The sequence below is a fragment of the Gallinula chloropus genome (genome assembly GCF_964237585.1).
Source record: "Gallinula chloropus genome assembly, chromosome: 12".
Classification (NCBI taxonomy): domain Eukaryota; kingdom Metazoa; phylum Chordata; class Aves; order Gruiformes; family Rallidae; genus Gallinula; species Gallinula chloropus.
In genome coordinates this window covers 7,081,584-7,096,653 of record NC_140097.1, presented here as the reverse complement: position 1 = coordinate 7,096,653, position 15,070 = coordinate 7,081,584, and the positions used below count along the sequence as shown (strand labels likewise).

Genomic DNA, 15,070 nt, shown 5'->3' with positions numbered 1-15,070 from the left:
TCAGTGTGGGCCCTCGAATGAATATTTCATGGACACTGCAACTTTTTCTCATTACAAAAGCAGAATTACACCTTTAGGAAGGGAACTGCAACAAAAGGTATTTGGATAATAAATACGGCTGCAGGTCTGGAAAGCTTTTGAGAATTCAAGGAACATTTGTGTACATAAACTGATGATTTATTGCCTGTGAAGAAAAATAATGTGCACTGTCAGTGATTCTGTTTATCCTTAATAAAAATTAGTAACTAAAAATAACTTCTGAATTGTGACTCAAATATCCCCACATGTAAAAACAAGTGCATTTGTAACATAAAGGGCTTTCTGCTTCACTTCAACACTTTCTCCCTGTACACTGATGCACCATTATACTCAATATTCTAAAGAAAATATCCTTCTATAAGCTGGTTTGCATATTTCTTCCATCAGTTCATTTTGAAGTTCAGAAGTACTTATGGGGAACCCAGTGCTACAGGACTTTAAAAACCATCCTGGGAAATCACCTAAGCCTGTGTGTTTGACAGCAGTTTCATCACACTCCAGCCCATTTAATCTCTCTAGTTCTCCATTAGCTGCAGATGATGGTGGCTACGCATGTCGCAGCTTCTCTGACTCCTGGAGCAACTGAACTACCCTTTGGTAGTTCAATTACCCATGAAAACATTTAATCCAAATAATAAGGTTCAATGTGCTCTTCTATATCCACTCACTCAAGTTCCTCCTATAAATACTGTGAAGTTTCCTTGTTCCATATTCTTTGTTTTCCTTAGAAAGGAGACTTTTCCTCTGCACCAGCTGATCGCTTGGAATGAAGAAACCTATTCTCAAATTTCCCACTGAAACATGAGCGAGCTGGGGCCAGGCAGGTGCCTGGGTGTCGCTGTCTTTTTCTAAGCCTCCTGACAGATCACTCGACACTTACACTATTGATTTTTATCCATTTCTTTCCATTTTGCTCCACGCTCCCCTCTAAGACTACCCACAACAGCTGGAGCTACTGTTCCGTAATTGAAGACAGAGGAACAGATCAAACTCTGGGAAGGTGAGAGAACAGACAGCAGAAATGAAAGTGGTAAATCTCTAGCGTTAAACTCTCCAAGCCAATTAATCCCAGGGCATGTACTTGTTTTGGGAAAGTGAATCAACTGTTGAATGATGACCTCCTGAGGTTTTAAAAGCCAATTTTGGGAAGAAGAAAAAGAAAAGATTGCCACACAGTGTCTAGGCTGACATCTAACACTTGACTCTAAGCTGGCCATTACATTGTCCCTGTTTTATTATTACCAAAAAGACCTTGCACTTTCTGGTGTTTTGTTTCTGAAGACTATAACCTGTCAAAGGGAAGATTTGCACACTATGGAAATAGGATAAATACAGAATATGAATAGGCTGAGGACCACTGATCTGTTATTTATGTCATGCCTGCACCAGGTATACTGTTTTAGCAAGTATCAGTACAGATGCCAAGCCCACTCTAGCTGCCAGGACCACGTTACACAGGACTGAACCAAGCAGAGAATCAAGTAAACGTGCTCAAAGGAAAAAACAACATGATGAGATAAGGTTTTGTGGAAATAATGCCATCTCTCTGATTCTTCTCAAGATACTTTGAGAAGAAAACTGCTGACAGGTTGCTCAGAGTGAGCAACTAGGACGAATGACCAGTACTGCTTGTTTATTTTGAACAGATGCCCTCTACCATTATTTCAAAATGAGGAAGATAATCCTGCCTGTTCAGCCTTCTGTGAACCCTGGTTTGGTCACAGTGCTGCACTGTGGTGTTAAAGTAAGTCGCTGTCACGTATGGTTTCTCAATTAACACTACTGCGCAGGTATCCCGAGGTAGGGCCACTGGGAAACACCCATTTGATGGATATATTCTTACATGTACTTCCAACTAATCACATTTTCCAGTAAGGAAATCTTCACATACACCAGTCCTGTGTGGGAAAATCCACATTAGAAATAAGCTGTGGGCAAAATCTCTGCATCAGTCAAAGCACTTCTGGTACAGTCACGGGCAATCAGTAATCCTGAAACTGTTGCCAATTCACAGTCTACTCCAAGCTCAATGGAGCCATTAACTAGCCCACAAATAGAGCATTATTTCTGGTGATCTTCATTAGGCACATCAGAAAACAGGAAAAATATGGTGCTTCAAAACAAAACGAGGCAAAGGGGATAGCTAGAGACTGGACCAACATCTTGCTAATCTGGATGACGTATTTGAGGGGGTTTTTTCTAGTTCTGACAGCAGATCCTGCATGCTAGGAATGCAAACAGCCATTTATCTGAACATATAAAGAGAATTAACTTTGCTCAAGTTTACGGTGCTGATTTTTCTTAAGCAGAAGACCAAAACGCTCTAAAAATAAGTCTCTGGCCCAGCACGTGAAGTGAACAGTGAAACGAGAACATCAGGAAGACAGTGAAGGAAATACCACATGGTTCAGCTGAAATAAAGGCCAGTTCAGCGGCTGAACTACACTGACTCTCTCAAAACTTGGTGCATTGTAAATGTCCTGCCTTTCTTCCTTACTCTGGCCTGATCCCAGATTAGGATGCTGAAGCTGCAAGTGCCAGAGGAGAACACTTTGGGTCTGTAAATAGACCCGTGGGTTTCGTGTGATAGTAACAGCAGAGCACTCACGACAGCATGACAACCAAACTTGGAGGCCACCTGGAAGCTCGTCACAGCTGTTGTTTACTACGGATCTTTGCAGGAAAAAATCAGCTCAATGGGGAGCAGGGAGCTGATGGTACAACCATTCAGAGAAAGCATGCTGGAGGGACATGAGGGCACTGAGGGATCAGGGAAAGACTTCAGCTTGCAAAAATAACTGTGTTGTTCATCTACTGATTTCAATACTTTGTTTTTGGGTCCATTTCAAGGTCTTGTTTCTACATGATATTTCCCACATTTAGGAATGAAGTCCTCTGGTGTCTCAGCAAACCATCCCCGTGTCACCCACTTAGGCAGTACTCATATCCCCTTTGGGATCTGGCATCATCCCACTCTCTTAGCCTTGATTTTTCACCAGAGAATAAAGCAAACTCTTACCCAACTCTCCCAAAGTAAAAATCTAAACAAAGCTTAAGCAGCGTTTCATTGTCAGATGAAATAATGGGGTCAAGTCACACTTTCTGCATCTTCCCTCCCCTCTGCTTGACCTCTATCTTCTACAAAAGCTATAGCCACATCTTCCCTCAGATCCCGAGGCAGCCAAGCACGCAACCGGCATGCAGCTGCGTGGGAAACAGAAGCTCTCTGGGTCTTCTCACCACCTGTACCAAAGTAGTCAGAGATGAGCAGTATTGGATTCTTACTAGAATCACTGGGGGAGAACTGGTTACCATCACCTTTCTCCATTTTGCATTCACTAAACATCACTTCATTTAGCCCTTAGATCAGTGCAACAAAAAGCAGCTGTCAGGCCAAGCATGCTCAGCCCAAGTGACCTTGTGTTCTTGTTCGTGTTTACCACATAATCAGCAGGGAATTCCATTTTCCAAATACAAGACTTCATAATCCATTAGCACTAGAGATTGGTTCAGGGCTCTGGATTTACTGGTCACATGTACCAAGGAATAAAAATATGAGCGTACAGCTAGATTAATCTCCAGACCTGTAAAGCATCCCAACCCTCCGTGTGTTCAGCAGTTTCATTCAAATTCACATATGAATATTAGCATCATTCTTAAAACCTACCACTAATACCATCCCCACAAGACAAGAAGGAAAAATTAAATGATACCTGCTTTACAGTTCAGCAGGTATGGAGACACACAACAACTAACCCCACACCTCAGATTTTTCCATTTGTTTCATAAATGGAACATAAGTACTGAAGTTCTTATTAATACATTGACAACCCATATCTCCCCCAGCTATTTCTAAAAGGCAGGAATCACTTTCACCGCTCTTAATTTTAAATCAAAAGTCTTTAGCAAGTCCAAGCAGTTTAGCTCACCATCGAGTTCAATAAATCAGAGGAAAGAATCAATGGAAAGCATTTCAAAATGTAGCCTTGGTAACACACAAAATGCTTTCACAGAACTTAACGCTCATTTGCTGCTTTAGAAATTGGAATATAACACATAGGTAGGACATTAGCATCATGATGTTGCATCTACCAAGCCAAACACTGCCTGTGGTCTCCTGGAAGGCACTTTCCACAGTATGCTTTAGAAATCTGCAGCCTGGCAAGTTAGATGATTGAAAACTAATCATATTTCACGTTGACAAAATGGAAAATGGAAGTGTTCAATAGAAAATAATCATCCATACTTATTCTTCATGTCCAAACACAGCACTTTAAACATAATTTGGTCCTTGCTTTCCCCTGATAAAACGAGAATAAGCTCCACAGTGATATACAGCACCTGTCATTTGAAGAATCATCATTTGTCAATGTTAGCACAGAAGTTTAACTGTGGTCCCACACAGTTCTCCTGCATGCAACACTTAGATTTAAAGCACCTACTACTCTGCATACCGTGATGTGATTTTTGAGTGGCAACATTATTATTCAACATTTATATGAGACTACCAGGATAAACAACATCCGACTCATGCTGAGATCAAAAACTTAAGCTATTTTGTTGCTCATCTCAGTGTGCTGTAACTAGGATGCCTACTAGTTTTTGTCCCAGCCTGATCTGAAAAGGATACCATTTTCCTCAGCTAATCCAAGTTCAAGCAGAAAAACCTTTCCTTTACAATAGCCTCTCCTGGCAGCTGGGCAATGCCACACAGAGGTGCAATGAAACTGGATCATTTGCCACACTTTGTACATGTTCCCAAAGACAGTCTGATTTTGGGTAAAGATTCCAAACTTCCAAAGATTACACTCTCTAAACTTCTCAGTTTTCCTCCTGGTTGTTTTTGGAGTGAAAAAGAGCATTTCTTTCTCAGCTTCACTACATCATGCTGCTTATCTCCTACTTGAATTGAGGACGACCTTCCAACAGTGACAGTTGCCTGCTACAATGGCACCCAGCCATAAAATGCTGAAATGCTGTTCAATTTCACAAGTTGAATAAGCATCAGAAATAAAGTTCTGCTAAGGAAATAAAAATAAAAGCTGTTTTTTTATTCATAAGTTTCAAACCAATAAAGGAACACTCGCTATAGCAATATTAATGAAGACTATTCGTAAGGCAAGTAGTCATAGCTGGTTTTTTAGGGTTTTTTTTAACTCACAGTATCACAGACCTGCATCAAACCATCAACTGTTCCAAAAAGGTCATCAAAAAACCAGAGTTCAGGGATGAACTGGTTTCAATTTCAACCCTACCTGAACCCTATCTGCTGTCACGCATGGAATTCTGCCCAAGCTGAAAACAAAGTCACCCCCAGAGCCGCGCACACCACCACGTTGAAGGCTGCCTCCAAAATTCTATTCCATGGGATCCACCAGGTCAGTATTTTGTTACTTACAAGGCACAGCATGGCGATAAAGGTTGTCTCTAATAGTTTGCTGCAGATCGTGATCCGGCGATCCTTTCTGAAACCTCTGGTTGAGATAATGTCTCAGGTCTTTGTTCAGTCTGCTTCCTGCAAAGAAAAAACAGCCGTTTATTTATTTCTAACTACACACAATTAACATTTCCAATTCAGGCAAATGTTAGACTTCCATTCAGAGTCCCCTAAATTATGGCATGCTGACTTTACAAGCGGAGGCTCATCCTCCTCTACAAATGGCTAATTACCAAAAATAACTCGCTGTAAACAAGAGGTCTCTCTTGTCTCATAATGCATCTTTCTTCCTGTGGTGTTAAACAGGTCATCATTCCCTTTTATCACTTATTTATCTGAGCAAATGGAGAAAGACAGACGATGTGAAAAAGAAGCTAAATAATAAAGGTAGAATATTGCTCACTGGAAGGTGAGCTGGGCAGACAGACTGACGGCACAGGCTGCTCCCGTTAGAGGTACTAATAGAGCCGAACATGGCACAGACTCAAACAAATACTATACTTTGCACTGGTATCTACCCCAGCGCACAGCAGGAGTTAGAATAGAATTGATTGAAGGACTTAAGAGCACCCAAAGTCCTAAAAACAACTGAATAACATCCAGCACTTTTCGCTTAAATCTATTTATTTCCCCATTCAGTTTTGAACACTTTGAGAGGATAAAGATAAATGAGTTGAAAACAAAACAAAACCCCACCAAAAACAATGAAAAAGAACACAGTTGTTAATGAACATTGCTAGCTGCTGAAGCCCATATCATTTCTTGTAGCAGAACATATGAACTAAAGCAACTTAATAAAGCCTTTTCCCAGAAATTAAGTATTTTCAAGTCTGGAATAACATTGACATTTATTTGACTGAAGAGAACAACCACACAAGAACATACATGGAACAGGGGTAGAAACTTTTCTGTTCTACAAAGAAAAGAAAAAAAAAAAAAAACACTGGAAAAGCTTCAGAGAAATGCAACCAGGATGATCAAAGTCTGGAGCAGTGGCCACAGAAGGACCAAGAGAGCAAGCTGGGATATTGCAGCCTGGTGTGGTCATCGGTCTCCAACATGTGGAGGGGGTGGGTGGGGACTGGCTGCTCCTGCATCTCCCAGTGCAAGGACTGGGAGAGACCAGCCAAAGCAGGCAGGAGCTCCGTTCAAAATCACCAAACAGCAGCAGTAGTTCACACAGACTGTAGCAGGTCTCCTTGCTGGAGAGCGCTGTCACGTGTGAGAAGCTTATTGAGGAGCTTTGAGGGGAGACTGGAAAAGCACTTGGAAGACAGACGCATTTTGGGTTGCAAAAGAGGGTGAAGGAAAGCCCTTGAGCTTAAAATGAGCTGCTGGTGGCTGGGAGACTTGGAGAAAGAAGTGGGGTAATACCACATGCCTTGCACTTTCCTTTTCCTTTGCAAGGCATCTTATTTATGGCCACAGCAGGAGCCAGGATGCTGGGCTACAAGGATGGCACGACGAACCACCGCAGCTGTTTCCATGGTCTTTTATAATTTCCCCTATGATTTTTTTTTTTTGATTGTGAATATGTAACACATAGATCCTCTCAATGCTTGTTGACACTGAACATTACATCACAGTTGCAGATTCCTGGCTGGAGCCTCTAGGAATCACTGCAGAGCAAATCAAGAATAATAATACTGCAGCGCAGTGCAGTTGGACAGTGGGGCTGAGAGGCAGCAGCGGTACCAGGCAGATGAGAAAGAGTGCAGGCCACTAAATGACCATGGGAAGGAACAGCCCATCTGCCTGACACAGTCCTGTGACATTATATCTGACATCTTAGTTTAAAAACAAAACTAAACACAAAACCCACTAGCCTGAAATACTAAGTCAAATTCTAAAAAATAAATAGCTGATTTGTATATAGGTTCTCTAGACAGTTCTTCTTTTTTTAACTAAATTTCTTCTTAAAAAAAAGACGGGAAAACTGGTAAGACAGTGATGCTCAACCAACAAAACTGAAATTAAGGCAGATAAAACTGGCTCAACATGCTTTCCTGAGGTACCCCACCAACACCCCTCACTCCAAGCGCACATTATCCACACATTTTATAATATGTGGTCTTTGGTTATTACACTATAAAACTGGTTTCCCACACAGGAGGCACGTGGAGGGCTTGGTAGACCTGTGGACTACAGTTTTCCAGTATTAGAGCTGATCTCCCAACTCCAGATCTTCGAACTGATACCACTCTGTTTTACTCAGGAGGGAGAACTAGGCACACACAAAAAAGAGCATCTGCTGAAATAATAAAGCATTCCTGTATCTTTTAACTAAACAGTCTATATTTTTCTTTGCAGAAGAGATAGTAAGACAAGGTGGTTTCCCATAGCCAAACCAACAAATACAACAGTTTGTACTTAATGTAAGGGCTTATTCCAGTGAATAAATTAATGCACTAAACTATGTGTACCCTACAACACAGACTTTCTCCTGAAGTACTGTGTGATTCACCGTTCAGTGATTTATGTCACACTAACATCTAGAGGTGCTGAGCTCAGGTTCGTTTGACCACAGAAAATATGCAATTTACTGATGATACCTGCTTTTAGCTTCCCTCTGTGCCCATTCCATCTAGCAGCTCAGTCTATTACAGCCCCCGCTGGAAAGTTTGCTTATTTGGTTTATGCAGTAGCTGGGATTTCCCAGCTGCGTCACTGACGCACCAGCCAACATGGCAGTTGCAAAAATAGGGGCTGCAGCAATAATTACACTCACACGATTGTCCCCTCAGGGAGCTCACTGTGATGCTCATGTCTATTACATTTATTTTTAAATGGGGAGAAAAAAATTAAACAGAAAAAAAAAAAAAAAAAAAACAAACCAGAAATTGCTTGCTAAGCCACGTTTTTCTTGCTAAATTCCAGAAAATTCTTGATGAAAACAAATGTTTCTTGCAGCCCTGATGATCTCAACTCAGCAGACACTGAGACCACAGCTGTGGATAAAAGCAGGCTTACCCCATGCAACTCACTTTAGAGCACGGAACAAGAAAATGAGCTAACACAGAAGCTAAGTCCAGGTTGGATTCTCTGCCATTTGGAATGTTTTGCTCTGCTCTGATTTTCTTTTCCAAAAATCTCCTCAGACTTGAGAGGGCACATGCTCGATATTGGCATTATTCAGTTGATTCTAATGCAAGTTTATAAACTCTGATAAATTCTTGTTGAGCCTTAGGTGCACCTACAATTCCCGAGAATCTGTAAAATAAGCCAGCAGTAAAATTCAATCTGATCCTCGGGGCACCCAGTGCTTGTGCACACCCCCTCTGAAAACAAGTCTCACCCTCTGATAGCTTCTGTCCATACTCCAACCATCACCAGGCTGGGTGGAAGGGCAGGTGCCCAGAACCACCTGATTTTATACAAAGTCCTCCCTTTGTAAAGTCTAATTCCATGTATAAGTTCAGCTCAAGAAAACACCTGGCGTCGGTTTCCTTAGAGATGAGCTGTGTTAACTAGAAGTATACGACTACCCTTCAAAATACTCTTCTGTTCTCAAGGAGACTGAATCTTACATGATCCTTCCTTTTCTTCTCTGCTAAAAGCATGCAAAAAGATGCAACAGTAATAATAGTGGAGGAACAAAAGATGCAACCCAGAAACCACAGTTTCCAAAACAGAGAGATGACACAGGTCTTAGGAGCCAGTGCTCAGCTCTTCCTTCCTGCTGCTCAGGATATGTTGGAAATGCATTTATTTCCACACAGAAAAAAATCACCTCGTTATTTCTGTAATCAAAGTTAAGTAAATATATCTGGCTTTAAAAAAAACCCAGGTATTAAAAATGAAAAAATAAATGCCTCCTACTAAACTCACCAAAACTGATGTTTTAAAGTTGTAGTGGTAAAACACATTCAAGGATTGTTTTCTGATGTTATAACAGTTTCTTTTTTGCCACTAAACAAAACCAATGCCTGCCTTTACGTGAAGATACAGTCAGGGAACCAACTTTCCCCCGCTGCTCTCCCCAAAGTACTACTGAGATCTGAGATGTTTCCATCTTATTATCTGGATCCATCTTTACCTTTAATGAAACAAAGGGCAACTCACCGAACAGCTGGTTTTCTCAATTATTCTTAATTATCATACTGTATTTTACAGTATGTCAATCACACTCCCAAATGCTTACAATGTAACAACATTTTTGTAGCAAAGACAAACACCAAGGGGAAACAAAAAATATTTTTAAAAAAACCCAAACAAACAAAAAACAAACCCAAAGCAACAAACACAGAAAAAAACCCCAGACCACTAAGCAACTGACATACAGGTTTTGTGAGAAACAATAAACTCTACTTGTCAATGTGGTAGATAAATATGTAACCTAGATGTTTTTGTGATTAATGAAAAATATTGACTGTTTTTCAACACTCTCCTTTCAAACCCACAATCTTCTGTCACACATTTGTCCTCCAACAGTTGCCTAACATTAAAGGCACTAGAGAAGCTATGCTTTGAATTATGTTCTGACACTCATTGCTCCAATTCCCAGTTTCTGCAGGGAAGAAAGCTGCATATGAGATCATCTAATGCTGTCTTTGCTGCACGAGAACATCCATCTCCAAGAGCACTACCAGCATCAGCATGGACCTGGGGGATGAAAGCCTCTTGCCTTATTGACATAGGGGCTTCACTAAGGGAAGCAGACTGCAGAAATGACCGAGCAAAAGCTGAATTTTTTACAAGAAAAAGCTGAGCACAAACACGACAGGGCTGACAGCACCTTCCTGCCAGCTGGTAGGCAGCCTATGCCAGAGCTGTGCAATATGGATATTCTGAAGATGTATTTTGAACTCATGTTTTAGTATTTGGAAACTATCATTCTATAGTTTATGTTTATATTAATTACTACAGCTGGTTTATCCCATTTATGGTTTGAGATGGTCATCTGTAATCCTGATAAACAGCTATACTGTGACAGAGCCTATGGAGCTTTGTGCTTCGCTCGGGCAAAGATGGGTCAGGGTCAGGCCCGGGACACAGCCTTCTCTGACCTATATTACAGTCTTATAAGCAGGTTTACAGCAGCATATATTTTTGCTTTAGTCTTCTCTGGAAGGGCTATGGATTGCTACATTCACAGCAACTGATAGCATCTGAGCTGGAAAAATCCATTTTCCATCCCTGAACTGCCGCAGCATCCCCCTTCTCCTGTCGGGGTCTCTATTTAAAGGAGTATTTAGTAGAGGGATTCTCTGTGGGCAGACAAAGACCATTTCAAAAATGGGGCCATGAAGCAAGGAAAGGTTAAAGGCCTCACTAAAGGGATAAAAGTGCAATAGAGTCATCTGGATTAAGACTCACTCTCGCCGCCCTGATGTCTACATTGAGAGGGAAGGATTCAATTTTTTAAAGACACAAAGATTGCACATGTTGGATTTGCAGTATAAAGCCCTGATTATAACATACTGTCTTTCATCTGAAGGTCTCTATCTGAAGGTATTTAACAACTGCTAATAACTTGTCATGGTTGGCAGGGGTTTATTTCTGTACTACAAAACACAGAATGTAGATGGGGGGGATCCAAACCAAACTAAGGAATCAACAACTCGACACACTCATCTAGAGTTAGTATCAAAATAGCTCCCCTTAATTGTAAAGTGTTTTAAACCCCACCATGTCCCTTAGAAAATTCACCTGGTTTGTTTTTATTTTAAAGAGATTTTAAAATATTAACAATGTAACTAAAGATAACTTTCACATGTACAGTTAAATTCTTCCTAAAATGAGGGGATAGACAGTGCTCCTGGGGAGCAGAAGGCACTTCTTAAATCTCTTCTGTACAGCACTTGGCACAGCAATAGTGCCAGAGCATCACTACTGAGTCTTAACAATGCTTGCAATGGATTTTCCTCAAGCCCTGATGTAACAGCGGCCCTGATACTCACAGATACATTTTATTAATGTCTGGAGATATTTCTGGATCAATTAATATAATAATTTTCATGGCAAGGTCCAGTAGGCAGCAGCCCATCTTAGAAGACAAAATGAAGGCTGAGTGGATTTTTATCATTTAACAAGACTGTACTGAGAACCACATCATCATCAAATATTCCTAATCCCAGCAGTTGTTACACAAATGATAATAGTTTGCGTTATATCATTTCATTCTGTCCCATCCTTGTCTTCCAGCTGCTGTCCAAAAGTGATTATAAATAATGGGGCTATAAAAGCCATTCAATAATTAGAAGATTCATTGGCCATATGCCAGCAGTGACAAAAGAGAGTGATTTATGTAAGATGAGTCTGTCACATCTGCCAGATCACAGTTTCATTACGCCTGTGGCTTTAAGGTCACAGTTTAACACAGTTCCAACAGCCATTTGTCAAGGCGGTGCTGGAGAGAATACATCATGGTTTGCTTTGCTTTCTTGTTTTAACTGCTAAGTAAATACATAAGTAAGGTCCAGTACCTATGTTTGTTATTTCAAGTCTCCTGTGAGGTCAAAGACACAAGGATATATAGTAAGACACAGAACATTCATCATGGTTGGCCAGAGCTTGAATAAGATCACAAAGAAAAACCATCCAGCTCAGAAACCTTAAGAATTTATGTGGCTTCTCAAATTCAATATAATCTAAGTATGTCGTATCTTCCAGCCACCCATGAAATGAAGGTACCTCATAAACCCACACCATGTTAGTAAATTAATTGCTACTACAACTTCCTAACACGGGTAAACTTAAAAACCTTTTATGGCCCAGTGTGCTAAAGAGGTATTTAAATATTGCCATGGGAGTTCAGCTGAACAATTAACACGGCTCAGCAGACACCTGACATGACTCCAGCCCTATTTGCTTCTCCTTTTTTCTTCTGTTAAAAACAATCAATCAAAAAAAAATAGCAGTGAACTTTTATTGCTCGATACAAACCAGTCCCATAAAGCCCAGAAGTTTGGATGTCCCACACAAATTCAATAGCCTCATCTGTTACTGTCAGTGATTGTTCCCATATCCATTTAGAGAGTTTCTGTTGACAAAATTACTGGTAAAACGTGCATTTTTGTTAGAAATGCTGTGTCCAGTCCCAATCACTACATTAATTTATACCAGCCTCCACACAGAAGAACTGCTCAGATCAGAGCCTTAGACTTTTCCATTAGTCTAACAAATCCATACCATGACCAGAACAAAATGACTGCCCATCCTTTACTTACCTTCCCGAGGTAAAACATAAAATGCTTTCCAATTTTTATGCTTTAAAACCCACTCAGAACAACAAAGCCCCATCTATTGCAAAATCCTTCTAGTGGAAGGACATGATGATAAGCTGGAGGGTTCTGTTATAAAGAATTGCACAAAGTTACAGGATGAACTACCTACACAGCAATAAAACTCTACTTTGATGGAGCATGGTTAAGACTTCAGCAGCAGCCTAGCTGCTGAATCAGCAGAGAGCACTTCAGCGCAGCTAGTAATTCCTGTCTGGAGAATGAATAACACTTGTTACTTTATTACTAACAGAACTTCTTAAAATATTATTTTAGGTGCAAGTTGTGAATCTGAAGGAGATGTATTCACTCAAAACTTTCAGGCTGAGTTTGGAATTAGGAGCAGGCAAGAGCTTTCTTGGCACAGTACCGTTTGGTATCGCTCTCAGGCTGCATGGGTGAATGAACCAGCACCAGAGTGGTAATTCAGCATTTGCTGCTATAGAAATGCACTTAACAGATCATAAATCCACGGTGAAACTATTCTATGAGCACCTAACCTAATCTACTCTATTCGCAGGGTGCTCCACCTTATTTTCTGTGCATTAATAGTGATTCATATTTCTAGTATAAATTTAAACAAATAATCTTTCAGCTGGGAAGTGCAAAAAAAAAATCCACAAGGCTCAAGCTTAGAGGGTGAAAAGTAAAACCATTATCATTTATACACCAGGCCTGAAAATTCTGACCACTTGTGACAAATTCACTTCTGCTGCCCCTAGCTGAATTCAAACCAGTAATGAGACAGATGCTGCAGAAAGCCCAGCCCAGCCTTTCTCCCTTTCTGGCATCTTTAAAGCTTCTGGTGCCCTCAGGTTTCAGTCTTGAGTTCCTCAAAGCTCCTGGATAACAAATGTTCCTTTGCTCACCCACATCTTTGTAGCCCAGGACACTGACTTGGGAGAGAGGCCATGACAGCATCCCAAGAAGGGGAGTGTGGTCTGTCCTGGGTGGTTCCTGCAGGAAAGTTATTAAATACTCTCATGTCCTGCTCGAAGTTTGGCAGCAGGATATCCTATAGACCTGGCTAACATTGACAGTGCTCTCAAAGAACAAGAGAAAAACAGGGAAAGTAGAGAGTCCTATAGCATCACCACAGACAAATACACCCTGAAGCCTTTAAGCCGTTGGAATATTAAAACACTTGCCAGTCAAGCTCTCTTTTTGTGGAATTCAAAGGAAAGCCTGGATAGACAGTCCAGTCATCAAAGACCTACTGCATAAACGAGGGCATCTTCCTACTTTAAGAAACAACTATTTTATTTTCTTCCTCGAAATATCATTGTTTTAGTTGATATGTTGAAGAGCACAGTTCAACTACAGCAGCAGTCCTGGATCCTTTCTGTGTCTGAGCAGGTCAAGTGTCTGGAGTGTTGGTGGGTGACACAAACTGCTGGAGGTTGCTAAAGCTGTGTCCATGTCAAGGAAGAACCTCATTGTGTTCATCTTTGCCACAGCTTTTCTGCAGGTGTTCATGCAGGGCAATCCTACCTTAATGTAAAGGGATGAGGAAGAATATGAGCATGTTTTCTGTTCCTCTCTTCTGGTGTCTTTTGTATCCATATGGAGCCCCTGATACCATGACACTGAATAAAAGATGATGTTCTTCCAAAGGAAGCACCGACTGTACCTGCCCCAGGAAAGTCTAGGAGACTTTGCTTCACCTCATGGGAAGCAAAAAAGCTGAAAGCATGCAGCTCAAGCAGCAAGAACATAAAGATGAATAGAAGAGGGAAAAGAAAGGTCAGCAGTATTAATGCCTGTTGGACATGGATAGCTCTAAACACATGGCCTGACATGAACTGGTCAGGCACAGAGCTTCAGAACACAGCTTTCCTGCATCCATATGACGCCAGCAGACACAGAGCCAGCCAGGGTGCTTCTTGCCTACAGCATAGTTCATCAGGAACCCAACTTACTAAAACCTGGAGATTAACCACTACTACCCTGCTTTGACTCACAGGAATACTTCTTCCCTCATGTTATTTTTAAGAAACGCTGCAAGGTCTCACCTCAGCTTTCTGTTTTCCTTTTCCACTTTGAAGAGTCCACAAACACAAGACATGGAGGCAGCCCAGACTCTCAGGTCACCTCCAGGAATGACAGCAGAGAGTAAGGTGAGCCAAAGTGAGGAAGGGACCTGCCAGGATCACAAATGCAGGATATTTTCCTACTAAAATGAAAAATCTCCAAGATAAACTGTAATACTGATTAATAGCCACACATACTATAAGGTTTTCATCAGAAAACCTTTGGAGTGAGGTGTACAAAGTAATGCAACATCCTCCAGACATGTTTTCAATGAAATCTGGATTAGCCTCATACTAAATGCTTCAGACAGCTCTACGGATAGATCAGTATTGCACTAGAG

General features: G+C 41.0%; 1 protein-coding gene across 1 annotated transcript in view; it reads right to left on the bottom strand.

Annotated features, from left to right (window-relative positions):
• Positions 1 to 15,070, bottom strand: part of MAGI1 (membrane associated guanylate kinase, WW and PDZ domain containing 1) — a 345,937-nt gene that overhangs the window by 165,860 nt on the left and 165,007 nt on the right. The window contains exon 2 of the mRNA XM_084269610.1: positions 5,438 to 5,554. Within this exon, the coding sequence (XP_084125736.1) occupies positions 5,438 to 5,554 (117 nt within the window). The remainder of the gene's footprint in view (positions 1 to 5,437; positions 5,555 to 15,070) is intronic.